Genomic DNA, 24,482 nt, shown 5'->3' with positions numbered 1-24,482 from the left:
CAGAAAATCCCAGAATCCATGACTTCCGTGACAGAATCATACCCTTACCCATGGTTGAGGGTCCAAAGCCAGGGGGCTCATAGTGGAGAGGGGGATACAAATCCACTGAGAGAAGTGGGGCAGAAACCCCTGCAACAAAGGGAAGAAGAACTATTTAGAGCTAAGCAGTGCACTCAGGTCCAGGTGCAGCTAGAGTGCTCAGGAGGAGGCAAGACATCATTTTGTTTAGCTGGGACTTTTGTTTTAATCCTCAAAGGACTGGATGTCTCAGTCGGATTACAGGGATAAATCACATTAGAATAACTGGCACTCTCAGCAAGAAGGAACTAGTATCCATGAAGAAGCAGAGGCTTCAAATGAGGGGTAACTGAGTCATCAATGCTGGATGGAAGAAACCACTCATGCACAGCAGGATTAAGAACCTCTGAAATATGTTTACTTCTTTCTCCCTGGGTATCTTGAGGCAGGGAGTTTCACAAGTAAATTTTACTCTGCAGGAGTTGCCCTTTGTTTTGCTATTTTAAAAGTGTTGCCCCCAGTTCCGTATTACAGGAGAAGGGGAACACATGCCAGGCTGGTGCACTCACTTATTGGTTTATTTGGAATCCTCTTGTTCTTGTCCTTCCCAAGCTGACTGACTTGTCCTCATCTTAAAATCATTCCTTAGACAGAAGCCCTGAGCATACCAACACCAACACGTAACCACATTCCAACATATCTGAACGGCATCACTCACCTCACCATCATTCAGTGGTGTCACCATTTATGCTGGGGAGCTTTCTAGCTTCACTGCAAATAGGGCTGAGGTCTTTGAAGTTTCATTTCAGATGCATTTCAAAATAGGTTAGGGTGTTTAAAAATTTAAGTTCCTGGATTTAGATACACTTATGAAATGGTGATGGCTTTGTGTGGTATGTTCAAATATCACTTACTAATAAATAGTGCTGAAGACACGTGCGTAGGTTATTAATACTATGTGGCTAGTGTCTAAGCACTGTTAGCCAATACACACATATTACGCATAGGTATTATGTGCATGGTATTAATATAGATTTTATATATTATAGGTTTCAGGAAGTTACATTAACTGAATGTTCCCACAATCCTGTTCACCCATGGCAAGTATCCCACAACACTTTGCAAAACTCAAGTCAGCTTTGGCATTGGAAGATAGGAAGCCTGTCAAAGCCAAGATACATGAATGCTGCATCCTAGCACTTGCTGGACTGTATCTCTACACCCAACTGGTTTGGAGTGTAGAGTCCAAAACCAAGATAAGAAAAGTACAGAACAAAACAACAAGTTAAGGAATTATTATGAACTGGTGAGTTGGATTTTAGTGGCTGGTATAAATACTGCTAATTGAAATGTGTATCTATGAAGCAGGGTGGGTGAGGGAATATCTTATTGGTCCAACCTCTACTGGTGAGAAATACAAGTTTCAGAAGTTGGTCCAATAAAAGATATTACCTCACCCGTATATCCTTGAAGCACACCTTCTCTGGAAAAGTGAACACACTGCAAGAATTTGCTTCCCAAAAGAGAGTCTGTATGTTTCCATTTTGAATTGTTCTGCTTTGTCTTTATGCAATACGTTTGGCTACGTTTCGTTACTTGGTCTTGAACATTTTTAAGAATGAACTGCAAATGTAGTCAAACAATCGGCTACATCCTTTAGTCAACAGCACCTTACATAGAGTACTTGGAAAGGTATTTGGGGAAAAGTTATAGAACAGCCAGAGAGGAGCAGACAGCATGATGTACTTTTTTAAAAGAAAAATCTTTATTCATTAATGTTTTGTTTATTTTAAAATCCTACTGAGGTCATCACTTTAATCACTTCCAAAAGACAAATCATCTGCTGTATCCATAGGATCCCTCTCTTGACTATGGGCAGGGGTGGTGAGTTGTATGGGCCCGTGGTGTCTGTGCTCCAGCAATATTCAGGGCCCAGGGTCCTGGCTCCAGGAACGTTTGGAGCCAAGTCTCTCCCCTGGCCCCGCCTGCCACCCCTGCATGCCTCCCCCGAGCGTCCCTGCCTGTGCCCTGGGCAGTGGGCAGCTGCCCCCTGCTGCGCTCTGCTAGCTCCCAGCATCAACTGCAGCCGCAGGGTCCTAGCACTCTCCAACCGTTAGTGCCAGGTCAGGCTGACCCAGGCTGACCCTGACCCTGCCCTTCTGCCTTGGACAGATGGACCCTTCCCTTTTCTGGCGGTAACGTCCACCAACACAGGTCCCCCACCCACAGTCACTGTTCCTGCCCCACGCTGGGCAAGGGGCAGCCCCATCCCCCACCCCCAGTGAGGGGCAGCAGCAGAGGAGGAGGCGCACATATGATGGCAACCCTCCTGGCACCCACCACAAGGGAGGCGAAGGGGCTTCCTGGACCTGAGAGGGGTCCTAGGAGCGTGTACAGTGACAGTGGTGCGAGGTGAGTGTGCTGCTGGGGGAGAGAGGGGGGCCCCTTCCCTGGACCTCGCTGCTGCCAGTGCGGGGAGGGCTGGAGGGAGTCCTTCTCTCTGGCCCTAGCTGGGGGCAGCCTGCACCCCAAACTCCTCATCCTTGGCCCCGCCCCATCCTAGAGCCTGCACCTCCAGCCAGTCCTCACCCCAACCCTCTGCCCTAGCCCTGAGCCCACTCTTCCACTGTGAACCCTCATCGCCAGCCACACTCCCGCAGCCTAACTCTCTGCCTGAGCCCCTCCTACACCCCACCCAGAGCCCTCACATTTTGACATTATTTTTAAAAATATATATTGGCTTACAAGGCAGGTGTGGGGAGGAGGGACTTGGACCCATTCTTGGCACCACCAAAAATTATACAAAACTGTTGCCCCTGACTATGGGAATTTAAATTACATGCACATTTCATCGTCAGCAGGGTCACTGTAAAGGTTGATAAAAACTCACTGGGGTGAGAAATTCTTGAGTTAAACTGACCTGTGTCCTTTGATTTCTGCCACATCAGTCATTCCTCCAACACTGAAGCGGAAATACTCTCGGTTTAAGGCTCTAGCGATAGAGCGGGCAATGCTGGTCTTGCCAACCCCTGGAGGGCCATAAAAACAAAGAATCTTCCCTTGGGTTGATCCTCGCAGTTGGCTGACTGCTATGAATTCCTGATGAACAGAAGATGCATTACAGGCAAGTACTGGGCAGCCCCACATTCAGCCAGGAGAAAAAGAACATCACAGTTACCGTGAGGAAGTTCTTCAGTAACGCAGGGCTGGAGGACTTTACCTGACACCATTTATGCCCAAGGAGATAGGAAAGAAATAGCTCCTCAGATTAACCTTGAAGGAGAGAGCTGGTAAAGATCCTATGGCACATCCTCTCCTGGCTGGGGGCAAGGAGCTGACAACTATATATGGAGCCCCGTCATTCCACTGTCTGCTGGGATGGAGCCACTTCTCCCCTATGGCTTAGGGAGTGGGATTCTATGCCTCCCTCCTACCCCCACTGGTTCTTACCTGCCTCCCCCATTCAGTGTGCACTCCGCTCCTACTGTTCAGTGTTCCTGAACTACTCCCCATTGTTACAGAGAGAGAGAAAAAAATGTCTTGCCTCTGCTACAAAATGAAACTGGACCAATACTTGCATGTTTCACTCTGCAGGACATAGCCCTTTTCAGTTTCATTCAGTTACAGAAGCACAGTTCTCTAGTTCTAGCAAGCTGCTGTAACAGATGGCGGCTGCACAGAGTGTGGGTCTGTGTGTCCACAACACACTGGAGCAGCATGCCTCCAAGTGGTTTGAGGTTGTCTGAGCACAGGGTACCCCAGATAGTTAAGGTATACACCATCCTTGCCCTACAGTCTGAACTCTGTCCTCTGAATGAAACCTCAACTGCCCTGGCAGCCGTGATAACACTATTCTTTCCAATGAGGAGGAGCACTGTGAGGATGCAGTACAAGAAATGGTCAGACTGTGTCCTCACAAAGGCAAAAGTCTCATTTAGGGCAAGCTTAAAGAACACCAGCTGGCTGCTCCCTGCTTATGCTCAGCCACTTCAACCTGCTCTGCACAGCCCACCCCACAGTTACCCTTTGTCCCAGAGGGAGTCCTTAAGAAAAGTGTTCACCCCTGCCCTTCAGTGCTGTGCAATGCAGGTTACCAGTGTGCTACCATGGCAAAAATAGCCACTGTGTTCTTCTGCTTGCACAACCCACATAACTCAGTGCAGAAACAACGTGTCTGCTGTGTCTGGGTACGGATGCACCTATCCTCATATCACAGTGTGAGCTGTGGCTACCTGATGCAAGTGGCCCCTGCGCCAATCAATACAGCCACCCTAATACTGTGCAGTGCAGTTGGAATGCATGCAGATGAATGACAATGCAATTCTGTGGGACACAGCACAACACAAAAAATGGTACGTTTATATAGTTTTCTCTCATGTCTGCTTATTATAGGGCAGCCTTGCTGCAACATACTTGCAGTATATCCACAGTAGCTTTTTCCAGCTGCAGGAGGTAGCTAAGGTGGAAGGGCAACCTGGTGTGTACCTTAAGCTCTGTTTCTCCTGGATTTTAGAGGGTTAAATAGAGATGCACTCTACATTCTGGAAAGGTATGAGGCATGGCTGGTAAACCTGACCTCTGCATTAATGATGTTTCTGGGCAGTGAATAAATGTTAATCAGGAAACTATTTCCCTACAGCGTTTTCGCATTTGCTCAGCCCCACCAGTGGCAAAATGGTACACAGCGGTTTAAAATCAGAACAACAATCTTTTAGGTCAGTGGTTCTCAATCTTTTCCAGTTGCTGCCACCGCCGCTCCCCACCTCCCCTTACCAGTAACGGAATCTGTCCACGCCCCCCTTCCATTACTGCACAGCCAAGGCTTCCTTAGCAGCAGAGCCTGGGCTGAAGGCTGAGCTGGGGATGTGGGAGGAGCTGGTCTGGGTGTGGAGAGGGGATGAGGGCAGAGCCGGAGTGAAGCTGTGACTGGGGTCGGAGCTGGTTTGGGGATGGAGACGGAGTGAGGGTGGAGTTGGGCCTGGAGATGGAGTAGGACTAGGGCCTGAATGAGGTTGGAAGCAGAGCTTGTCGGGGGGCAGAGCAGGGCTGGAAGTGTGGCACTCCCTCCCCACTCCCTATAAGGACTGCCTTGGGCCTGGCCACATGCCCCCCTGAACATTCCTCTGCGGCCCCCCCCCACCCAAGGGAATGTGCCCCACACATAGAGAACCACTGTTTTAGATGTCAGTGACAATTCAACAGAGGGGGAACAAAAATCTTGGGCTCTAGTTTGAGATCACTGAACAGTAATAAGCAAACTACCCTTGCTACCTTTATACAGACAGAGCCACTAAAATATGCCGCTACCCATCCTACACCACCAAGGCTCATGCATCTCCCCCATTAGACACATGAGGAAACAAACTGTACAGAGAGCCATGAGCCAAGCTGCACAATGCCACCTAGAATGACATACGCTGCCTTACCAGAATTCGCTTCTTGACGTCATCCATTCCATAGTGATCCTCCTCCAGAACTGCCCGAGCTCTGGTTAGCTCCAGGTTCTCCTCGCTGCATTTACCCCATGGGATGGACGTCAGCCAATCCAAGTAGTTCCGGGTAACACTGGCAGCAGCACACAATCAAAACAGTCAATATTGCAAAAACCAACACACCAGTGAAAGAGAGTTTCATTAAGATGAGTGGGATTTAAACTGTACTCATGGGGGGTGTATAGGAAGTGTCTTCTCTCTGTCACTTGAAATTCTGTTCTGTTCAGTTTGCCTGAAACAAACTGTTAAAAATTGCCCCTCTCTTCTGTTTGCATCGTGCAGGGAGATTTTGGCAGCCTCCCAAAATAACAACTGCACATGAACATTCTGAGGTTGGGCTAATGCTGCCACTGGAGCAGCAGCAGATAGCACTGTACCAGCTGCCAAGGCAGATTTAGAGGCTGGGCTTCTCCTGACCAAGCACCTTTAGCTACTGGGGAGCAGAGAGAAAGTCACAGCACCTCCCTCCATTGCCCCCCTCACCCCGGCTCCTGTCTCCCATGGCCCACCTCACTCCCTCTGGGATAAGAGCCTTCTCCTGCTGTCAGTTAATGCAGTTAGTCCTGTAGCTCAAGTGGTAGCTGTCTGTGCTTCTGTATGTACTGATGATTTACAGTTCAAACCTGGCTGACAATGCATGATGGGAGGTGAGAGCTGTTACAGTGATAAGTAAGTTTGGGTTCTTCCCCACCCAAGAATACACACACAGGAAATTATAAAATATGTTTAAAAGCACATTATTTAGATGGCAACGGTAAGTTCTCAAACGTTAGGAAACCAGATTTACTCTGGCCCCTGCAACATTAAATCTGAGCCCTTGTGTATGCCCCATACAGTTTAACTACATGGTCACAAACTATTTTTTTTCCATAGGACCTCTGCCTCATTCAGCAAGTCGGACAGAAAAACAAGAGGCAGAATTAAAGTTGCACAAGCAAACATGAGTCTGCCATTTCCTAATTTTAAGGTGCTTGATTCTGCTACCTGAAGAACATTCATTGAACAGTTTTAACAGTTTCTATATTAATGTTCCATGTTTTCTTACAGGTGGGATGGGCAGCACCACCTATTAAGTTTGCCTGACCCTTCCCATTAAAAGACTCTTTACCCTTACTTATAATGTTGCAAACCTTAACCTTTCAGACTGAAGTTTTACATGTTGGGTATCTGTCTCAGGCTGAATTTTTCAGCCAAACAGGTTCAGCCATTTCTGCGAACACACATTGTTTCATCTATGTGAGGAATTTTAGCAACCTCTTCTTTTAAAAGCTCTAGTACCCACATGCTTTGAAGCAGGGACTTGAGGCAGACAAGATTGGATGAGGAGTTACGATTGGTGAGGGAGGACTGGGACTAGCTGGGCAAGGAGATTAGGACTGAACCAGTAAGATGGGGAAAGGAAATGTGGTGGATGTGGTAAGGGAGACAGATCTAATGAGGAACTGGAATACAAGGGTAGAACTGTAATTAGCTGGGCAAAGAGACTGTGAGAAAGATCTGCAAGGTTCAAGGGAGAAGAGATGGGACACTGAGTTTGGAGGAGGCACCTGAGACCGAGACTGGGAGCTAATGGGAAATAGGTGACTGGAGGCCAGAGTGAGGGACAGAGACTGGCTGAGAAACTGATGGGGGACTGGGACTGGCTAGGCAAGGAGACAGAGTGGGAGTGAGAAGACTAGGTCTTGCTGGGCAAGGACACTGGAACTACAATGAGAAGACAGGAGTGGGGAAGAGACAGGACTGGACAGAAGGGTTCACACTTTTGAGGGCAACTGGCAGCAGCAAAGTCTATGCCCACTAGGACACACGCTACTCCAGAGCCTGGAACGGAATGAATCTTGTCATTCCTCCGCTGTCAGCAAACATCTGTGAAACTAATCGTCAAAGTGCATCTCTTTCCCCTCTAGAGCTGGTCCACGCAGAGGATACCAGCTTACTACTACTATCAGTTCTCCATCAGCACAAGTGGAAGAGGTCTGTGTGGCAGATTTGATGGTTCCAACCCTGCTGATGACCCATGTGGGTTATCAATATAATGCCACAAGAAGGAATTTGTTTTTTTAGTTTACTTTTTTTAAAACTAGGAAACTGCACGCAAACAGAACTATGTGAAAAGAACATTATTAAGGTTGCGAAGTCAAGCACAGTGCTCACAGTCCAGATACCACGATACTGGGGCTGGAAATCTAAGATGGGTTTCCAGCATGGCAAGGCAGAGAATTCTTTCTATGCCAGCAAAAATATTTAGTATATTTTAGATGCAAAGAGATGCTCTGGCATTCACTGTGTGACAACTACACAAAATGCTGCTTTGCATTAATGGAGCCTTGGTCTCAGTGAAATCCCAAAAGCTTGGGCACAGGGTGATCTATGCCAGTGTTTTCCAAATGATGGCTCCTGACTCTCCTAACTGGTCCCTGGACCCCTGCTGAAAGTTGCTTCCACTCTGAAATCTGAAATGGCACCCCAGGGAGCAGAGGAAGGGTGTATGTATGTGTGCGCGCACATGAACACACACTGTATGTATAAAATGGTGAGTCTCCAAAAAGACCAAATATAGTTGATGGGTCCCCTTTAGTAAAAAGTGTGGAATCACTGCTCTATGCTCCTGAAAGCCCACATCAATGAGTAACAGATTATGTTGCAAGAGTGATTCAGCCCTTTGCAATTCCCATCCTGCCCAAGCATTTTCAATCAATTAACAAGAGTTATGTTGCTGATCAACTGTCATGTGACAGATTAGCCTCTTGTTTCTCATGAAATCTAGAGCCCTCTTTTGAGAGCCAAAGCTGAGCTGCTTAGGGAGTGAGCATGAGAGCACTGTGTGAGACTTGTACTGAGGAATGGGGGATGGGACTACATAACCCTTGCTCACCCCATTAGGTTGTAAGAAATGGATTTCTAGAACTCCCAAAGAAAATAGTTGAAAGTAAATCGACACAGTAAAAACAGAAATCAACGGAACAATTATTTACAGGATCTACAGTAAGTCCACAGGGGAGAGCTAAGTTACCCTTTCATTTCTGGATACTGATTCTACACCAGGGGTCCGCAACCTTTCAGAATTGCTGTGCGGAGTCTTCATTTATTCACTCTGATTTAAGGTTTTGCGTGCCGGTAACACATTTTAACGTTTTTAGAAGGTCTCTTTCTATAAGTCTATACTATATAACTAAACTATTGTTGTATGTAAAGTTAATAAGGTTTCAAAATGTTTACAAAGCTTCATTTAAAATTAAATTAAAATGCAGAGCCCTCTGGACCAGTAGCCAGGATCCAGGCAGTGGGAGTGCCACTGAAAATCAGCTTGCGTGCTGCCTTCGGCACCTGTGCCATAGGTTGCCTACCCCTGTTCTACACAATGCAAAGAGAACAATATTATGGAGCAAGGAGAGCAATCCCCACACTGTAGGTCAGTGTTTCCCCAAGCAAGGTGTCCTAACCAACCAAAGGGTTGTGGGAAGGGTTTACCACTACCATCACGAGCCCATCTCAGACCCACACCACCCATACGAATATAAGAACAGCCATACTGGGTCAGACCAAAGATCCATCTTCCGACAGTGGCCAATACCAGGTGCCCCAGAGGGAATGAACAGATCAGGTAATCATCAAGTGATCCATCCCGTCGCCCATTCCCAGCTTCTGGCAAACAGAGGCTAGGGGGACACCATCCCTGTCCATCCTGGCTAATAGTCATCGATGGACCTGTCCTCCATGAACTTATCTAGTTCTTTTTTGAACCCTGTTATAGTCTTGGCCTTCACAACATCCTCTGGTAAACAGTTCCACAGGTCAACTGCGTTGTGTGAAAAAAATACTTCCTTTTGTTTGTTTTAAATCTGCTGCCTATTAACTTCATTTGGTGACCCCTAGTTCTTGAGTTATGAGAAGGTATAAATAATACTTCCTTATTTACTTTCTATACACCCGTCATGATTTTATAGACCTCTATCACATCCCCCTTACTCAGCTCTTTTCCAATCTGAAAAGTCCCAGTCTTATTCATCTCTGCTCACATGGCAGCTGTTCCACACCCCTAATCAGTTTTGTTGCCCTTTTCTGAACCGTTTCCAATTCCAATATATTTTTTTTGAGATGGCATGACTCCATCTGCATGCAGTATTCCAGATGTGGGTGTACCATGGATTTATCTAGAGGCAATGTGATATTTTCTGTCATATTACCTGTCCCGTTCTTAATGATTCCCAACATTCTGTTAATTTTTTTTGACTGTCGCTGCACATTGAGTGGATGTTTTCAGAGAGCTATCCACAGTGACTCCAAGATCTTTTCCTTGAGTGGTAACAGCTAATTTATACCCCATCTTTTATATGTATAGTTGGGATTACATCTTCCAATGTGCATTACTTTGCATTTATCAACATTTAATTTCATCTGCCATTTTGTTGCCCAGTCACCCAGTCTTGTGAGATCCTTTTATATTCTTAACTATCTTGAGTAATTTTGTATCATCTGCTAATTTTGCCACCTCACTGTTTAGCCCTTTTTCCAGATCATTTATGAATATACTGAATATGACTGGTCCCAGTACAGACCCCTGGGGGACACCACTATTTACCTCTCTCCATTCTGAAAACTGACCATTTATTCCTATCCTTTGTTTCCTATCTTTTAACCAGTTACCAATCCATGAGAGGATTTTCCCTATTATCCCATGACAGCTTACATTCTTTAAGAGCCTTTGGTGAAGGACCTTGTCAAAGGGTTTCTGAGAATCTAAGTACACTATATCTACTGGGTCCCCCTTGTCCAAGTGTGCATTTGACCCCCTCAAAGAATTTTAGTAGATTCGTGAGGCATGATTTCCCTTTACAAAAAACATGTTGACTCTTCCTTAACAAATTGTGTTCCTCTATATGTCTGACAAATCTGTTCTTTGCTGTAGTTTTCCTGCCCCACACATGCCCCAGAAATGATCTGGGGAGCTGACCTGAGTACAGTGCTCTGAGTGGACCCCCCCAGGGTGTTTCACAGAGCTTTGCCCTCACTGGGAAGCCCTAACTGGCTTGCAGTGCTCTTAGTCACCACAGCTCTGGGTTTAAGGGGGATTCTCCCATGCACCTGGGGCAGGGGTGCCAATCCAGGTGAGCAGGGCACCTGAAGGGGGTGGGGAATCCCTTCCATGTGCCACCACCCCTCTGCAGGCAGGAGCCACGGACAGCCACAGACCCCAGAAACAGCTGCTGATCAGCCAGTACCCGCTGGGGGCTGGGATGTCAAGAGGGGCAAGGAGAGTCAGGCCCCTTCATGACACTGGGGGGAGCAGGGGGAAGCTCACTGAAACATGGTGCAGAGTGCGATTAGGGGAGGGGCAGCTGCTAGGTATGGTTGGGGGTGCCCGATGCTGCCAGGTGACTTGGGGTGAGTATAGGGCTGGGGGCACTGCTTCCAAAATGCATTTTTTGAAGGTTAAAATCTAAAAAGCTGTCTAAGAGCTGTTCGAAGTGGCTAGTGGACTCCCACTGAAAGGTGTCCCCTCCCCACCACCGAAATGGCATCCCTAGGAAGCAGAGGAGAAGGAGGTGGGGGGAGAGGTGCACGCACACACACTCTATTGGTGAGTCACAATAAGAGACAAAAGGCAGTTGGAGGATCCCTTTGTAAGAACGTGGGGAACCACTGCTCTAGGTGCCCTGTGGCACTGCACACATTTCAAATACAGCTCTAATTAATCCTCATTGCACACAGCACCAGTGGGCACTCACTTGAATTCTGAGGAGTGATTGTCCAGCAAACCAAGTTTGTTCAGCTCTTCATCAATCACTTCCATGACATGTTTTGGCACTACCAGATCCTTGAGCCGCTCTCGGAATTTCTCCTCTATGGCATCTTTGTCCTCCTTCTCTAGGCCCAGCTCTTTCTTGATAATCTTCAGTTGCTCTTGGAGAAGATACTTGCGATGAGTCTGCTTGATCTTCTCCTCAACCTAGACACAATGAGTACAGTAACTTTAACCTGTTACAACTAAGCCCCCTGCTCCCCGACCCAACACCATATGCCTCCAACCACTTTCCAGAGAGATCTGAATGAACTGGGAGTTCCCCAGCAAGAGAAGATGCAAATACCCCTTGGAAAGCACTTGCAGTGTAGCTCTACTCTAAGAAGTGACCAAGAGTGGCATTGTGGAGTCTCACATTTATTGCATTTCAATTACTTCTCTGTCACATGCGCTCAAGTTTACAAACAAAGGTGGCTCCAGCAACTTAACAAGGCATCATCTATTTCCCAGCTCTTGGAACTAGAACCGAGGCCCTTTCAAAGCTCCAATATCTAGATCACATCCCTTTCGTACCCTTCTTGCATGTTTTGTAAAAGTCAGTCACATATAACTCACTTTAACAGGAAATGGCACACACATTGGCTTTGTTGCTCAGCTATTAAATATAAGATTTTTTTTTTTTTAAACAATAACTGGAGTCACATTGCTTTAATGTCATCTTATTTTTAAAAGAGAACATTAGGAATCATTAGGATTCCTCCCTTGAATGTATATTATTTTAAAACACAATTGTGTTGTTTTCAGTGTGTGTATACAATTCTTCATTTAAACTAAAGCCATAGAACATTTACATGTGCAATATGAAGTTTTTGTAAATTAAAAGTGACGTATACCTGTCAAAAATACTACACTTCCTTCAATTTCTGTCCACTTTCTCTTAATCTACAACGCATACCCAAGTAACTAATGCAAATTAGTGAGGTTTCTACTTCACAAGACTAAATATAGATGACATTGTCCAGCTGAGAGACATGAGATGCCACCACATAACTGCTATTAACTTAGTGTTCATCTATATTGCAGCAATGAGTGCAGTATAAGAACTTATAAGACAAGGTATGTGCCCTGTTCCTTTAGAGCCTCACCTCCCGTCCAAGACGCTGCTGGAGTTTACTCAGCTCATACTCTTTCTTCAGGAGAGAGAGGGCCTTATAAAGCCGTTTGGGAATCTGAAAAAAAACCGAAACCCAGCAACAAACTGTGTCTTCAGATTTATCACAGGCCTGTTAGCACTTGGCGAGAAAGGCTACTGCCTAACGACAAAGGCACAAAAGGAGGTTGATGAGCTGTCACAATGTTCTTCCATGAACCTACAACTCTCCAGTATCCACAGTTTTGCTGAGACTGATGCAAAATAACTTCTCCACTCACAGGTTGAAGATAAGCATGTACAAAAGCACATCCAATGACTTCAACACATAAGGAATAACATGGCATGATCACTCTGGACAGCCAACATCTAGCAATGTGGAACTGATGGGAAAACTCAGTCGTTTGCCATCAAACAAGCCACCTCTCACCGATTCTACTGTCATTCAAATGCAGGAAAGATGATAAAGATTTGGTTTAACTCTCAAAGGATAACTCAGGCTGATAACAAGGGATGCATTTTCAAAGAAGAGACAGAGCTAATGCCCTCCTGCAGTGCTCCACCCCTCCCGCAAGGATACAATGTGATAAAAAGGACTAACTCCTTAATGCTTTAAAACTTGGCAAAGGAGCTGCATTTTTGTGAGACCACTGGATTATTCCAGTCTATGATCCATTTTAAACAGATTTTGTTTCTTTTACCTAATACAATAAGTGTCATGAGATCCCCACTTACCATTACCATTCCAATTTAGCTCACAATGGAAATCATACACACACACAGATTTAATTGTCCATTGAAATCAACCCTTAACCAAATGCAGAGCTAATGTGGCCTCAGAGTAGAGGACACTAGAGAAGTCACAACAAGTAATGATGTATCTGCTTTGAAAGAGGCAGCTATATGACGTGATTTATCAGTTAAAAGTTTCTTCATCTTACATTGGTTTCTTCCAGGATATCCTGCAGCTCGTGCGACTCTGCCCCTGTTAACGCTGCACCCATGTCACTCAGATAGATTGGATTATCTACCACTCGTTGCCCTGCCTGCATCATCTGAAGCACAGACTCTCTGAAAGGTCAATTAGAAACAAGAATCAAAACATCTAATAAAAAGTAAATGGTTTCTTTGATTTAAATATTCTAAGAATACAGAACACTCCCATTTTCCCACATGGCCCAGGGAGCAGCTGAAACTTTTGGATAATTGGGCCTTTGGCTAACAGGCATGCTATTTTAATGCTTCAGATGCAACATAGGGCTACATGGGGACACTATGGATTCAGGTAACTATGGTTTTCAGATAATTGGAATTATATCATATTAGAAATTCCTCAGTACAGCCAACAAGACAGGTGGGACGAAACAGCAGTTCAGCATTTCAGAGTGAAATAACGTCATTTTTCAGTCCAGCTCAACCAGCGCTCACGGGGTGACTAAAGTGAGGAATTATTGGTGGCTAACCCCAGCCTTAATGCAGGCAAGATCTATGGAAGTGTCCCCCACCCAGCTCTGTAGCACCTCTGCATCTCAGGAATCCTAAGCCTAGCTTGGCAGCTGTGGCAAGCTTTTGTTGTAACATGTCTTAGGTTAAGACTCACGTCAGGTGACTAAGCTACATTTGAATCCAGGTCACCAGTTAAGCTTAGTGCTTTTAGCCCATGGGCTCGTGAGCCTACCCTCCTAGACATTTAAGTTTCATATCATTCCCTTTATTACCATCTTGTTCATTAAATCTACTTCCAGCCTGAAGCTAAATCCTAGGTGGGAAACTCTCTCCAGTTACTGCTGTCCTTTGATTAAGCTACAGCACACAGACATTTACTGAGTCTAGAAAGAATGGCTTCAAAGTACTGAACATGCCTGAAAACTGCTGAAAGCCAGAGGTAGAACAGGACAGGGTAAAAGTACCTGTAGAGAGGGTTCAAGGCAATGATGTCCCGGATTGTTTTGACAATTTCTGCAGTAAGCGCCTATTAAACAAAACAACAGAGTCTGAAACCCACAAGTCTTGACTGAAAATGCAAGCAAAGAATTGCTTCTTCCTCCCATGTCAGGGCCCAGAAACACCAGTAAGATGGGCAAAAGACCCTACTGCATGTGTCCATTTAACTCTGGTTGTTGTTAAGGAAGCTTGCCCTCCTCCATTTCCCATTGTTCTGGGAGGGAGGGAGGGAGGGCCTGCAGACTGGGCTCTTGCATAGAGTAAACTAGCTTGGCAGTTGTGGCAAGCTTTTGTTGTAACATGTCTTAGGCCAGTGGTCCCCAATGCCGTGCCCACGGGCGCCATGGCACCTGCCGGGGCATTTATGTGCACCCACCTAGTGCCCAGCAGGGGAGAGAAGCCGTGGCCCAGCACCTGCTGGGGAGAGAGAACTCCAGGGCTGCAGGCACCAGTGTTCTCTGTCCTTGGCAGGCGCGGGGCTTCGGCTTCTCCCCGGCTTCTCCGGGGCTGCAGGCACCAGTGTTCTCGGTCCCCAGCAGGTGTGGGGCCGCGGCTTAAGCCGGAGAGAAACCACGGCCCCGTGCCTGCCTGGGACAGAGAACTCCAGGGCTGCAGGCTGTGGGCACTGGTGTTCTCGGTCCCTAGCAGGTGTGGGGCTGTGGCTTAAGCCGGAGAGAAATTGCGGCCCTGTGCCTGCCTGAGACAGAGAACTCCGGGGCTGCAGGCAGCAGTGTTCTCTGTCCCCAGCAGGCGTGGGGCCCGCCTAGTGCCCAGCATGGGAAAGAAGCCGGGGACCCGCGCCTGCTGGGGACAGAGAACTCCAGGGCTGCAGGCTGTGGGTGCTGGCATTCTCTGTCCCTGACAGGTGCACGGCCATGGCTTCTCTTCAGCTTCTCCGGGCTGCAGGCACCTGTGTTCTTGGTCCCCGGCAGGTGTGGGGCCGCGGCTTAAGCCGGAGAGAAGCCGTGGCCCGGCACCTGCCGGGGACCGAAAACACCGGTGCCTGCAGCCCTGGAGAAGCCAGAGAGAAGCCGTGGCCCTGCGCCTGCCAGGGACAGAGAATGCCAGCGCCCGCAGCCCCAGAGTTCTCTGTCCCTGGCAGGTGAAGGGCCGCAGCTTCTCTCCCTTGCTGGGCACTAGGCAGGCCCTGTGCTTGCCAGGGACAGAGAACACCAGCGTCCACAGCCTACAGCCCCCGAGTTCTCTGTCAATGGCAGGCGCGGGGCCACGACTTCTCTACACGGCTGCAGGCGCCGGTGTTCTCTGTCCCTGGCAGGCGCAGGGCTACGGCTTTGAAGCCGGGGACAGAGAACTCCAGGGTTGCAGGCTTCATTCTATGTTAAAGTAAGAATAATAAACGTTGAACTGCTGGTCCAAATATATTTGACTTTTTAAAAATAAATAAGATGAAAACTGTTTATGATATTTATTTTGTAAAAACTCCTTAATTTTTCTTACAGGTAGATAAAAAAGAGCAAATTCACATGGTAAATGAAAGAGTAATTGCTGAATAATTTATTTAATACCTTTTGCATGTAAAATTACCCTTTTTATCTTATGGATTCATATATTATGTAATATTAAAGATGATGTTTTTTGTATTATTTAATGTACAGATACAAAATAAGTCTTGAAAAATTGCTGGCGCCCGCCACACTCTTCTGAAAACATGAATGTGCTACTGGACACAAAAAGGTTGGGGACCACTGTCCTAGGCTAAGACCCATGTCAGGTGACCAAGCTACATTTGAACCCAGGTCACCAGTTAAGCTTAGTGTTTTCAGCCCATGCACTCATAAGCCTACCCTCCTAGACATTTAAGTTTCACATCATGCCCTTTATTATCATCTTGTTCATTAAATCTACACCCTCAAGTTGGCCCTTCAGACATCATCCTTGAAAGAAGTTACAATCATTCTTTAGCCAAGCTAGTTAAAATAAATGCCCAACAGGATACAAGCTATTACATGAGATGCATGCACAGCACAATCCATCCTTACAGTGATGTTAATTAGGGGCCAGGGATCCTGAGCAACAGAGCTGTTGCACTGAGAAGGGTCATTGTAATGGGATTAACATGCAGGCACCTTCCATGGGGTGAGGTTAAATGAATGGACAGTGTAATAGACCTGTAAACAGCATGTGCAGGACATCCCCAATAGCTCAGGCACAGATCTGGATACACACACTTGCTGCACTAGGCTTGTGTGATTTCTTCACTTACTTTAACTTCTTCTGTGATCTGAAAATCTTCATGGACAACATTGTCCACTTCTACCATGAGCACTTCTTCCGGCGAGGCAGCCACAGGTTCTAGCACCAGCTCCACAGTTTGGTCCTTTGGTCCCTCCTCTTCTTCAGCCTCTCTCTTGGAGCGCTTCAGCTTCCTTCTTGCTTTCTGTTTGTTCTCAGATTCAGATTCCTCAGGCTCAACCTCTAGTTGCTTGTTTATACGAATTCTGAAGACCAAGAGAAGACAAGTGTAGCCAGCACTGCAAGTCTAACATTGGTGTATGTGACTACCCTACTAGAACGGGGAGGGGCAGAGTTACTTGTAGTCTCTGGATTAAATATTAAGCTTAGGTGTCACCCTTTCTAAGGTCTCTATCAGGAACACTGAGGATTGATTTAGCATAACTAAGAATCAGGCAGCTGTAAACCCCCATGGGATTTGCAAACCAAATACTAAAAAGAATAAACTGAAGCATGAAAGAGAGAAACTGGCTGCTGAGTTAGCTCCTTTGTAGTTCTGCCCTACGTCAAAGTGGAATTCGATTTCAACATTTTGTTTTGAAGAACCAACCCTTCAAAGAAAACACATGCTTCATCAGTAAGCAAAACAACTGAATTTGAATCTGTGATCCTTGGCTCCCTCATCACATCCTGGTCTAAGTATAAGGATGGACACACAGACTGAAATCTTTTCATCTGATGGACCATCTCTGCTATATGTCTTTGCAGAGCTCAGCACAATGGAGCGGGTGCCATCACAATGCAAATTAGTAAACAAGTAACTTTAGATCTGAAAGACCCAAAGGCTTTTCCAATCTGGTTGTCTATTTTACTAAGCTCTTCTGAGCAGGAGCTTGTCTAGCATTTATCTCAAGTGCCACACACACTTATAGCACTAAAACAGTAACACCTGTTATATGAGTGGGATTATCCCCCTGGATTAGTCAATCCATTACCCTTGCCAGAGATTATCACCCAGACTGTGCTTCCTCAGACACTAACCCTATCTGTTAGATCAGAAACTTCCAGACCCAGGAGTGGGAGATCTTCTGGAGACGTGTACCCCCATTCTATCAGGGATAGAGTGGGGCAAAGTGCAGCACAGATTGTAAATACAAGATTTCAATTTTGAGCAAACACTTAGCTGACAATAGCAAGCTCCCCAAAGAGACCTCAGATAGCACCCCATAACCCTCTTTTCCTCATTACAAGTACAGTAACATATGTGCAGTGGCGAGAGCTGAAGGATGTGCCTGCCCACCAAGAATGGCAGACACATGCCTGGGCTCTGTAGCAGATGCAGTTACCTTCGGTGCCCCATGACAATCATGCGCAGCTTGTCTCCAAGGTCCTGCATTTCATGGATCTGGACAAAAGTTCCTGTCTGGTAGATTTCATTCAGGTTTTCCACCACGTCAGATTCATTGCTGATAAAATTTAAAGGTAAACATTACATAAACATGAGACAGACAAGGTAGGTGAGATAATATTTTTTGGACCAATTTCTGTTGGTGGAAGGTACAAGCTCTCGAGCTACAAAGAGCTCTTCAGGTGTGGGGAACGAAGCAGTGTGTCTGAGTTAAATACATGTTGGAACAGACAAGCTGAAGGGGTAACAGGTTAGATTGTTATGCATAAAGGGTTTGAGTGGGCAATTAAGGGTAACAGAGTGTGGCATGTTACAAACAGCTGTAATGAGCCATAAAACCCTGTTAAAACCATGGCTTTTGGTTCTAGCAGAATTATGAATTTAGGTTCCCAGGCTCATCTTTTTTTTTTTTTTTTTTTTTTTTTTTTTTAATAATAGCAGATATACCTATCTCCAAGAACTGGAAGGGACCTTGAAAGGTCATTGAGTCCAGCCCCCTGCCCTTGCTAGCAGGACCAAGTACTGATTTTTGCCCCAGATCCCTAAGTAGCCCCCTCAAAGATTGAGCTCACAACCCTGGGTTTAGCAGGCCAATGCTCAAACCACTGAGCTATCCCTTCCCCCATCTTTTGGGGATGTTGCGCAGGTTTCCCTTGAGGACAAGTATTGAAAAATCAGATATGGGGCGATTGCTTTGTGAACAGCATTTGCCCAAAGGTGATACGGTGTTTTTGACAACTCCCTCCTTGAACCCAGCCCCTATGTATTCTGTTGTGGGGGAGGGAAGGGGGTGAGTGTCCCCTAACCTAAAGCATTAGAGATGGCCATATATGGAGATGGGACACTGGATGGGGTGGGCCAGGCCTTTGAGGTGGCACTGAGCATTCTCTCTCTCAGATGCTTGCTGGCTGATTCATGCTCACATGCTCAGGTCTAACTGATTGCAATGGCAGAGCATAAGTGAGATGTACCTGGATAATGCCAGCAAGTGTGGTCTGTGCTCCATGCCTCAGAAGAAAGTGAAAAACTGCCTATCTGTTCTGAGGCATATGGCAGAGACCTTGGACTCTGGGGCACCTCGGTCTTGCCTATTCTTGGCTAGTGGCATGCAACAGCTTAGTCTTCTGTGGGATGTAACATTTGCATCTAATTTTAGATACAGGTTTAGTGTGTGGGTGCTGGTGGCCTGTGAAATACATGAGGTCAGACAAGAGGATCCAGTAGTCCTTCCAGGCCTTAACCTCTACTGCTATCTTTACTCTGGTGCACACACTTGTGTATTTACCCATTCATATGCTCACGCATGTATCCCCCTATGCTGTGCTGGACACAGGTAAAAGCTGTGACACTGCACCCCATATTCTTCATAGTGATATTATGATATGATTGTAGCATAATTATTTTATGCAAGATAAGTTATTGAGGTGTTATCGGACAAGCTATTTGCTGAATATGATTATCCTATTCGTATGTATGTATCATTTTTGTATCTGAAGTTATAAATACTATGTATCTGTACTTCAAATATAGTTACACCTGGGTAACACCCACTAGACAAGATGCTTTCAGGCTAGATAGTGGGTGGAGAAGAGCCTATTCAGGACAATGGGCCATTAGAAAGAACAATAGGGCCTTAGGAGAAGCTTATCTCCCACCTGGTGAGCCTGAGAACGCTACAGATGTCTATGAGTGATGGCTGCTATGACTCTACAAAGACATATGACCAGGCCACATGACTCTGGACTCTATTTTGGGGTGTCTATTTTTCCCCACACACTGGTCTAGGAACTGATTTTGGAACAAAGGGTTCCTGCCATACGCTAAAGCTATATAAGGCAGGGAGTGACATCATCTAGGCTTCTTCACTCCTCATACACAAAGACTACTGGAAACACCTGAGGAACAAAGACTGAACTGGGAGATTTTTAGCCCATGTTGAAACACCTGGGGATTCCAAGCTGTAAAGCAAGTGTAGCTTGTGCCTTAAGAATCTACACATGTGCCTGTACCATCAGTTAGGGTGAGAATCTGCTAATTCATATCCAGTCTATTTAGTATATTAAGCTTAGTTTGCATTTTTTATTTGCTAGGTAATCTACTTTGATCTGCTTGCTATCACTTATATTCTATCTTTTGTAGTTAATAAACTTGTTTTTGTTTTAATCCAGTGAGCTTTGACTAGAGTGCTTGAGGAAAATCTCTGCTTCGTTAACACAAAGGTGCATTGTTCTCTTCACATTCAGGGAGAGGTGGACCGGGTATTAAACCCATATACTGGCCAGATTTAACCAGAGCAGGACAGTACTGCTGTGGGGTCCCAGGCTGGGAAGCTGATGGTTAGAGAACCTGCATGAAACTGCAGCCGGGTGTCCCTACCTGTGTGAATGCTGACAAAAGTGCAAGCTGGAGGGCTTTGCAGCTTGTCACAGGCTGGTGCGCCAGGGGGCTCAGTGGTACCCCAGTTCCAGGTGACACCCTGGGGAGAACCTATCACACAAGCATACTTGCGTCCACTCTGCCACCTTTTTGCTACATACCTTTAGCATTAGAATTTCAGGGGTAGTAACCCAGAGTTATGTGCATCACAAGAAAACTCTCCCTGCAGTGTGTTATTGGTCCTGTCTACTACTTTCACATATTTGTTGATGTCAGTGCCCACTTACCCTTTTCTCCTGGCCAACTTAGAAGAAGACATGGAGCAAGTGACTGACAATGCATTTCTGCTCCTGCTCCTTTTTTCAGGACAAACATGTGCATTGCAGCGTGCACCTGGTAAGAATCTTAGATGAATGTACTCGGACCTCTCACACACACCAAAGATGAGTGACCAGGAAGGTGACTGATGCACTGTCACCCTGTGAGACAAAGAAGCAAGAAATTGCCAGTGTCGTGACTAAGTCCATGGGTGGACTACCACCTCTGGACCAGAACCACCAGCGAAGTGTGGTGGGATCACATTGTCTTGAAAACTTGGGATCATGACCAGTGGCTGCAGAACTTCAGCATGAGGAAGCAGATGTTCATGGAGCCATGTGAGAGCTGGCCCCAATCCTACAGTGGTAGAACTCTTTGATCCAGAGAGCCATACCGATGCAGAAGCAAGTGCCAGCTTCCAGAAAGCAACAGTCAATGCTGGACAGCTACCAGTCAAACACAAACCACTTCAGAGTAGGGAAGTCCACTGTCAGGCTTGTGGTAGTGCAGATTTGGGTAGCTATCAACACTCTCAAACCCATGGCCAGAAATTATAGCTGGGGTCCAGAGAATGGGGTTTCTGAACAGCATGGAGGCCATTAATCCCCAAACTTTGTCCACTGAAACGAGGGAGAGATTGTCAGTTGAAAAGATTACTATTTCGGCATTCTTCAAGGCTTAGTAGATCACCAAGGCTGGTTCGTGAACACTAATGTCAGACATATAGGAGAGGTTCATGATGCCAAGGTGTTGTGGAGACTGGGATTGCACTTGAAGGTGTATGAAGGGACTTTATTTCCCAGAAATGACATGGGTCTATATAGTGTCTTCATGCCCAGAGTTATTTGGGGGACCCTGCATATTGCTCCTACATTGGCTAATGAAACCCTACCCTAACCAATCCAGTTGAATTCAACTTCAAACTAAGCAGCTACAGGATGATAGAGTGGACCTTTAGGTGGCTGAAGACTTCTTAGCTATACCTACACAACCAATTAGATACCAATGTTGCCAGTGCCATCTGCATTATGTGGCCAGCTGTGCGCTTCATAACATTTCTGAGAATAAAGGGGAGTACTTTAGGACAGAGTGCACAGGACAGGACTGGTGTGCAAAGCCTTTACAGACAGCATGATCCAGTGATGTTCATGCTGGTGCTGGATCACAGCAGGCCAGGGAAATCCAGGATGCAATTCATGCCTATATCTTGGAACAGCAGGCAGACAGGGGGTGAGTCACCTCAGCCTGGTCCCAAACTAAGCACCAGGTGCAGTAAAAAAGGCAACCGGGAACATTCCCATTCACCTGTGTTTCAATTACCAGTTTAGTTCCCCTCCTGCTGATGGTCATTAGCCTGTCATTTAGATAATGACTTGTTATGGGTAGTTGGGCAGGGGACCTCCACAATTATAACATCTGCTTTGTTACTGTTCTGTGATGGGTGTCTGCCAGTTAAACTGCATTCTTAGTTTTTTCATTTTCTGTTAATGGTCACAACTGTTAGCCAAACCAGAGTTTTGTTTTTGTTTTTTTGAGGGGGGGAGGGGGAGAATTACTCAATGCTTATAGGACCTGGAGAATAGTTGAAGGCGGCGTTGGGAGGGGCTTTTACAACTGGCATCTGTGAGGTGTGCAGGGATAAGGGCACTTACAGGCTGTTAACTAATCAGTAACTCCATGGTTCAGAGTGGTCATAGTTTTGGTGGGTGAGAGCTGAGGGGCCATTTTAGCACTGTTCTGTAAGCAGTGGCAGTTACTCCACTTTGCTTTTCCTGTTCTGTTTTGTCAAACCCATAGGAAACTTTATCCACTCTTTCCTCCTCCTTCCCCAGTTAATAAAGTTACGTTATTTCTGTGCACATTGCACTTTCCAACTGTCTCTGGCTTATTACATTATAGTCTCATACCTGGATAGAGAGGAGGGGACAAGTTTGGAGGGAGAGAGAGGACCTGACAGTTTTTTGCCCTGGGGAGTTATGTAGTTCAAGGTACCAAATGGTAGGGCCCAAGCCAAAAGGGGGTGGAGGGAGACAAATTTTACCCTTTTATCACAGCCTGAATGAAGGGTCCACACGTATGTAAAGGAAAATAACATTTATTGAAACTAGTACATGTAGCATAACTCTAAACAGTTTTTCAAAAGGAACTATGAAAGACAGCAGAATGGATCAGACTCCCAAGAACATTAAACTTCAAAGCATATGATACGGTGTCTTTGGCTTTGATCTCCCCACTCCTGCAGACAAGCGGGACAAATAGGAACAACTCCTGCACAGGGTTTGAGAGCCAACATATGCTGGCCTTCAGGCACAGTCTTGGGCTTATTGTTTGCTTCCTGCATGGCACAATGCTCCCCCGGGAAGGGTCTTGGTGCAGCATGCTGTCCCTGCAGTCTTTCAGCCTCCCCCTGGTCATTGGGGGGGAAAGCCGGAGGCTGTTTGGATCCTCTGCCTGAGCAACACCCTGGCCTGCAGAAGTAGCAGCTGGGAGATGAGAAGGAAGGTGCCAATTCCTGGACCCTGGCAGTGGCTATTGCAGTAGGTGGGACCTAAATCCTTTCCACACCGTTTGTGCCAGGAACTGCAACAGGACATGCTCCTGGTCCCTCCAGGAAAGCTTCTGCTCCTGGTATTCCTGACTCTGGAAAAAGTATTCCTGCTGCTCAGCACCCTGTTCCTCCTTTTCCTTCAGTTAAACTGCTCCTGGGTTCTTCTGTTGATGCCAATGAGCAGTGTTCTTCATCTGCCCCTACTGTGCCTGAGCTGCTGCTCCTGGCCCCCAGGAGGAATGGGTTCATGCTCCTCAGCCGAAGGACCTGCCAAGTCAATCAAAAGACCAGCATTCTATCATTTTCTTTCCTTTTGAAGTGTGAAATCCCCTCTACATAATACAACTTTGCTGTTGAAGGTCACAATATAGATACCATTCAGCATTTCAGGAAGGATTGTTTCACTACCTTTCTTTCTCAGACAACTTTTACAGCCCCCTAGAAAAGAGCACCTGCTGAAAGCGGTAGGTAGCATGAAACAGTAGTTTTTAAAAATTTACTGTCTTTAAATGTGTGATTGGGATGGTGGATGTATTTATTTCAGAAGTAATATTAACCATTACAAGGTCTTCTTTCAAGGCTGGTCATCATTTGGATGAAACAGGTTTGACTGTACCCAGACCGAAAAAGGGAGGTGCCTTTCCAGTTCCATGGTGGAGACCTAGCAATCTATGCCAGAGAGATGTTTGTGCTGCTTCTCATCTCTCTAAGTGTCACTGAATGGAAGGGATTGTGAGCTGGAAAGGTCGGCCAAGCACATTTGCGCTGCCACTGAATTTTAAGAACCAGCTAGAGTTTCTGCTGCACCAGAAATGTGCAGAGGTAAGCTTACGGGACTTGAAGGCAATCAGAATGGAAACAGACTATATTCTAAGATAGCTGATGGAGCCTGTGTGGAGGGGAAGAAGAAAACCACTACAAATGCCTAGCCACCACCAACTGAGGCCCCTGGGCCCCTTTGTTCAGCGAAGAGCAAAGACAGGAATAGGGAAAGGCGGGGGGCAGGGGAAAACCACCATAGCAACTGTACTTTGTTCCATGAACATTCCAGTCAAGACCACAAGTCACTCTCCTCCCCACTGCAAAGGGACACAGTATTGTGTCTTTGCAGCCACCACAGTGGAACCCCCACCTGCCCCCCTTCCTCCGGCTTGCGAAGCCCGGCTCCAAGCAGGGAGATCCCAGACACTTAACTCACCATCCCTGATACTAAACACCCTGCTCCACCCCCAGTATGGTTCCTGTTCGTAGAGGGAGGGATGTTACTCTAAGGGAAGTCTGAGATCTTGAAA

At 46.3% G+C, this 24,482-nt stretch overlaps 1 protein-coding gene across 2 annotated transcripts in view; it reads right to left on the bottom strand.

Annotated features, from left to right (window-relative positions):
- Window positions 1–24,482, bottom strand: part of LONP1 (lon peptidase 1, mitochondrial) — a 46,518-nt gene that overhangs the window by 11,139 nt on the left and 10,897 nt on the right. For both annotated transcript variants that reach the window (XM_032776579.2, XM_032776578.2), the window contains 8 exons: window positions 17,887–18,006; window positions 16,572–16,806; window positions 14,314–14,375; window positions 13,345–13,474; window positions 12,399–12,482; window positions 11,240–11,460; window positions 5,445–5,583; window positions 2,939–3,117 (listed from right to left, as the gene is read on the bottom strand). In XM_032776579.2, the coding sequence (XP_032632470.1) occupies window positions 2,939–3,117; window positions 5,445–5,583; window positions 11,240–11,460; window positions 12,399–12,482; window positions 13,345–13,474; window positions 14,314–14,375; window positions 16,572–16,806; window positions 17,887–18,006 (1,170 nt within the window). The remainder of the gene's footprint in view (window positions 1–2,938; window positions 3,118–5,444; window positions 5,584–11,239; window positions 11,461–12,398; window positions 12,483–13,344; window positions 13,475–14,313; window positions 14,376–16,571; window positions 16,807–17,886; window positions 18,007–24,482) is intronic.

Source organism: Chelonoidis abingdonii, chromosome 11 (assembly GCF_003597395.2).
Source record: "Chelonoidis abingdonii isolate Lonesome George chromosome 11, CheloAbing_2.0, whole genome shotgun sequence".
NCBI classification, from domain to species: Eukaryota; Metazoa; Chordata; order Testudines; family Testudinidae; genus Chelonoidis; species Chelonoidis abingdonii.
Note: the sequence above shows the minus strand (reverse complement) of the source record. Positions and strands in the feature narration are given on the sequence as shown.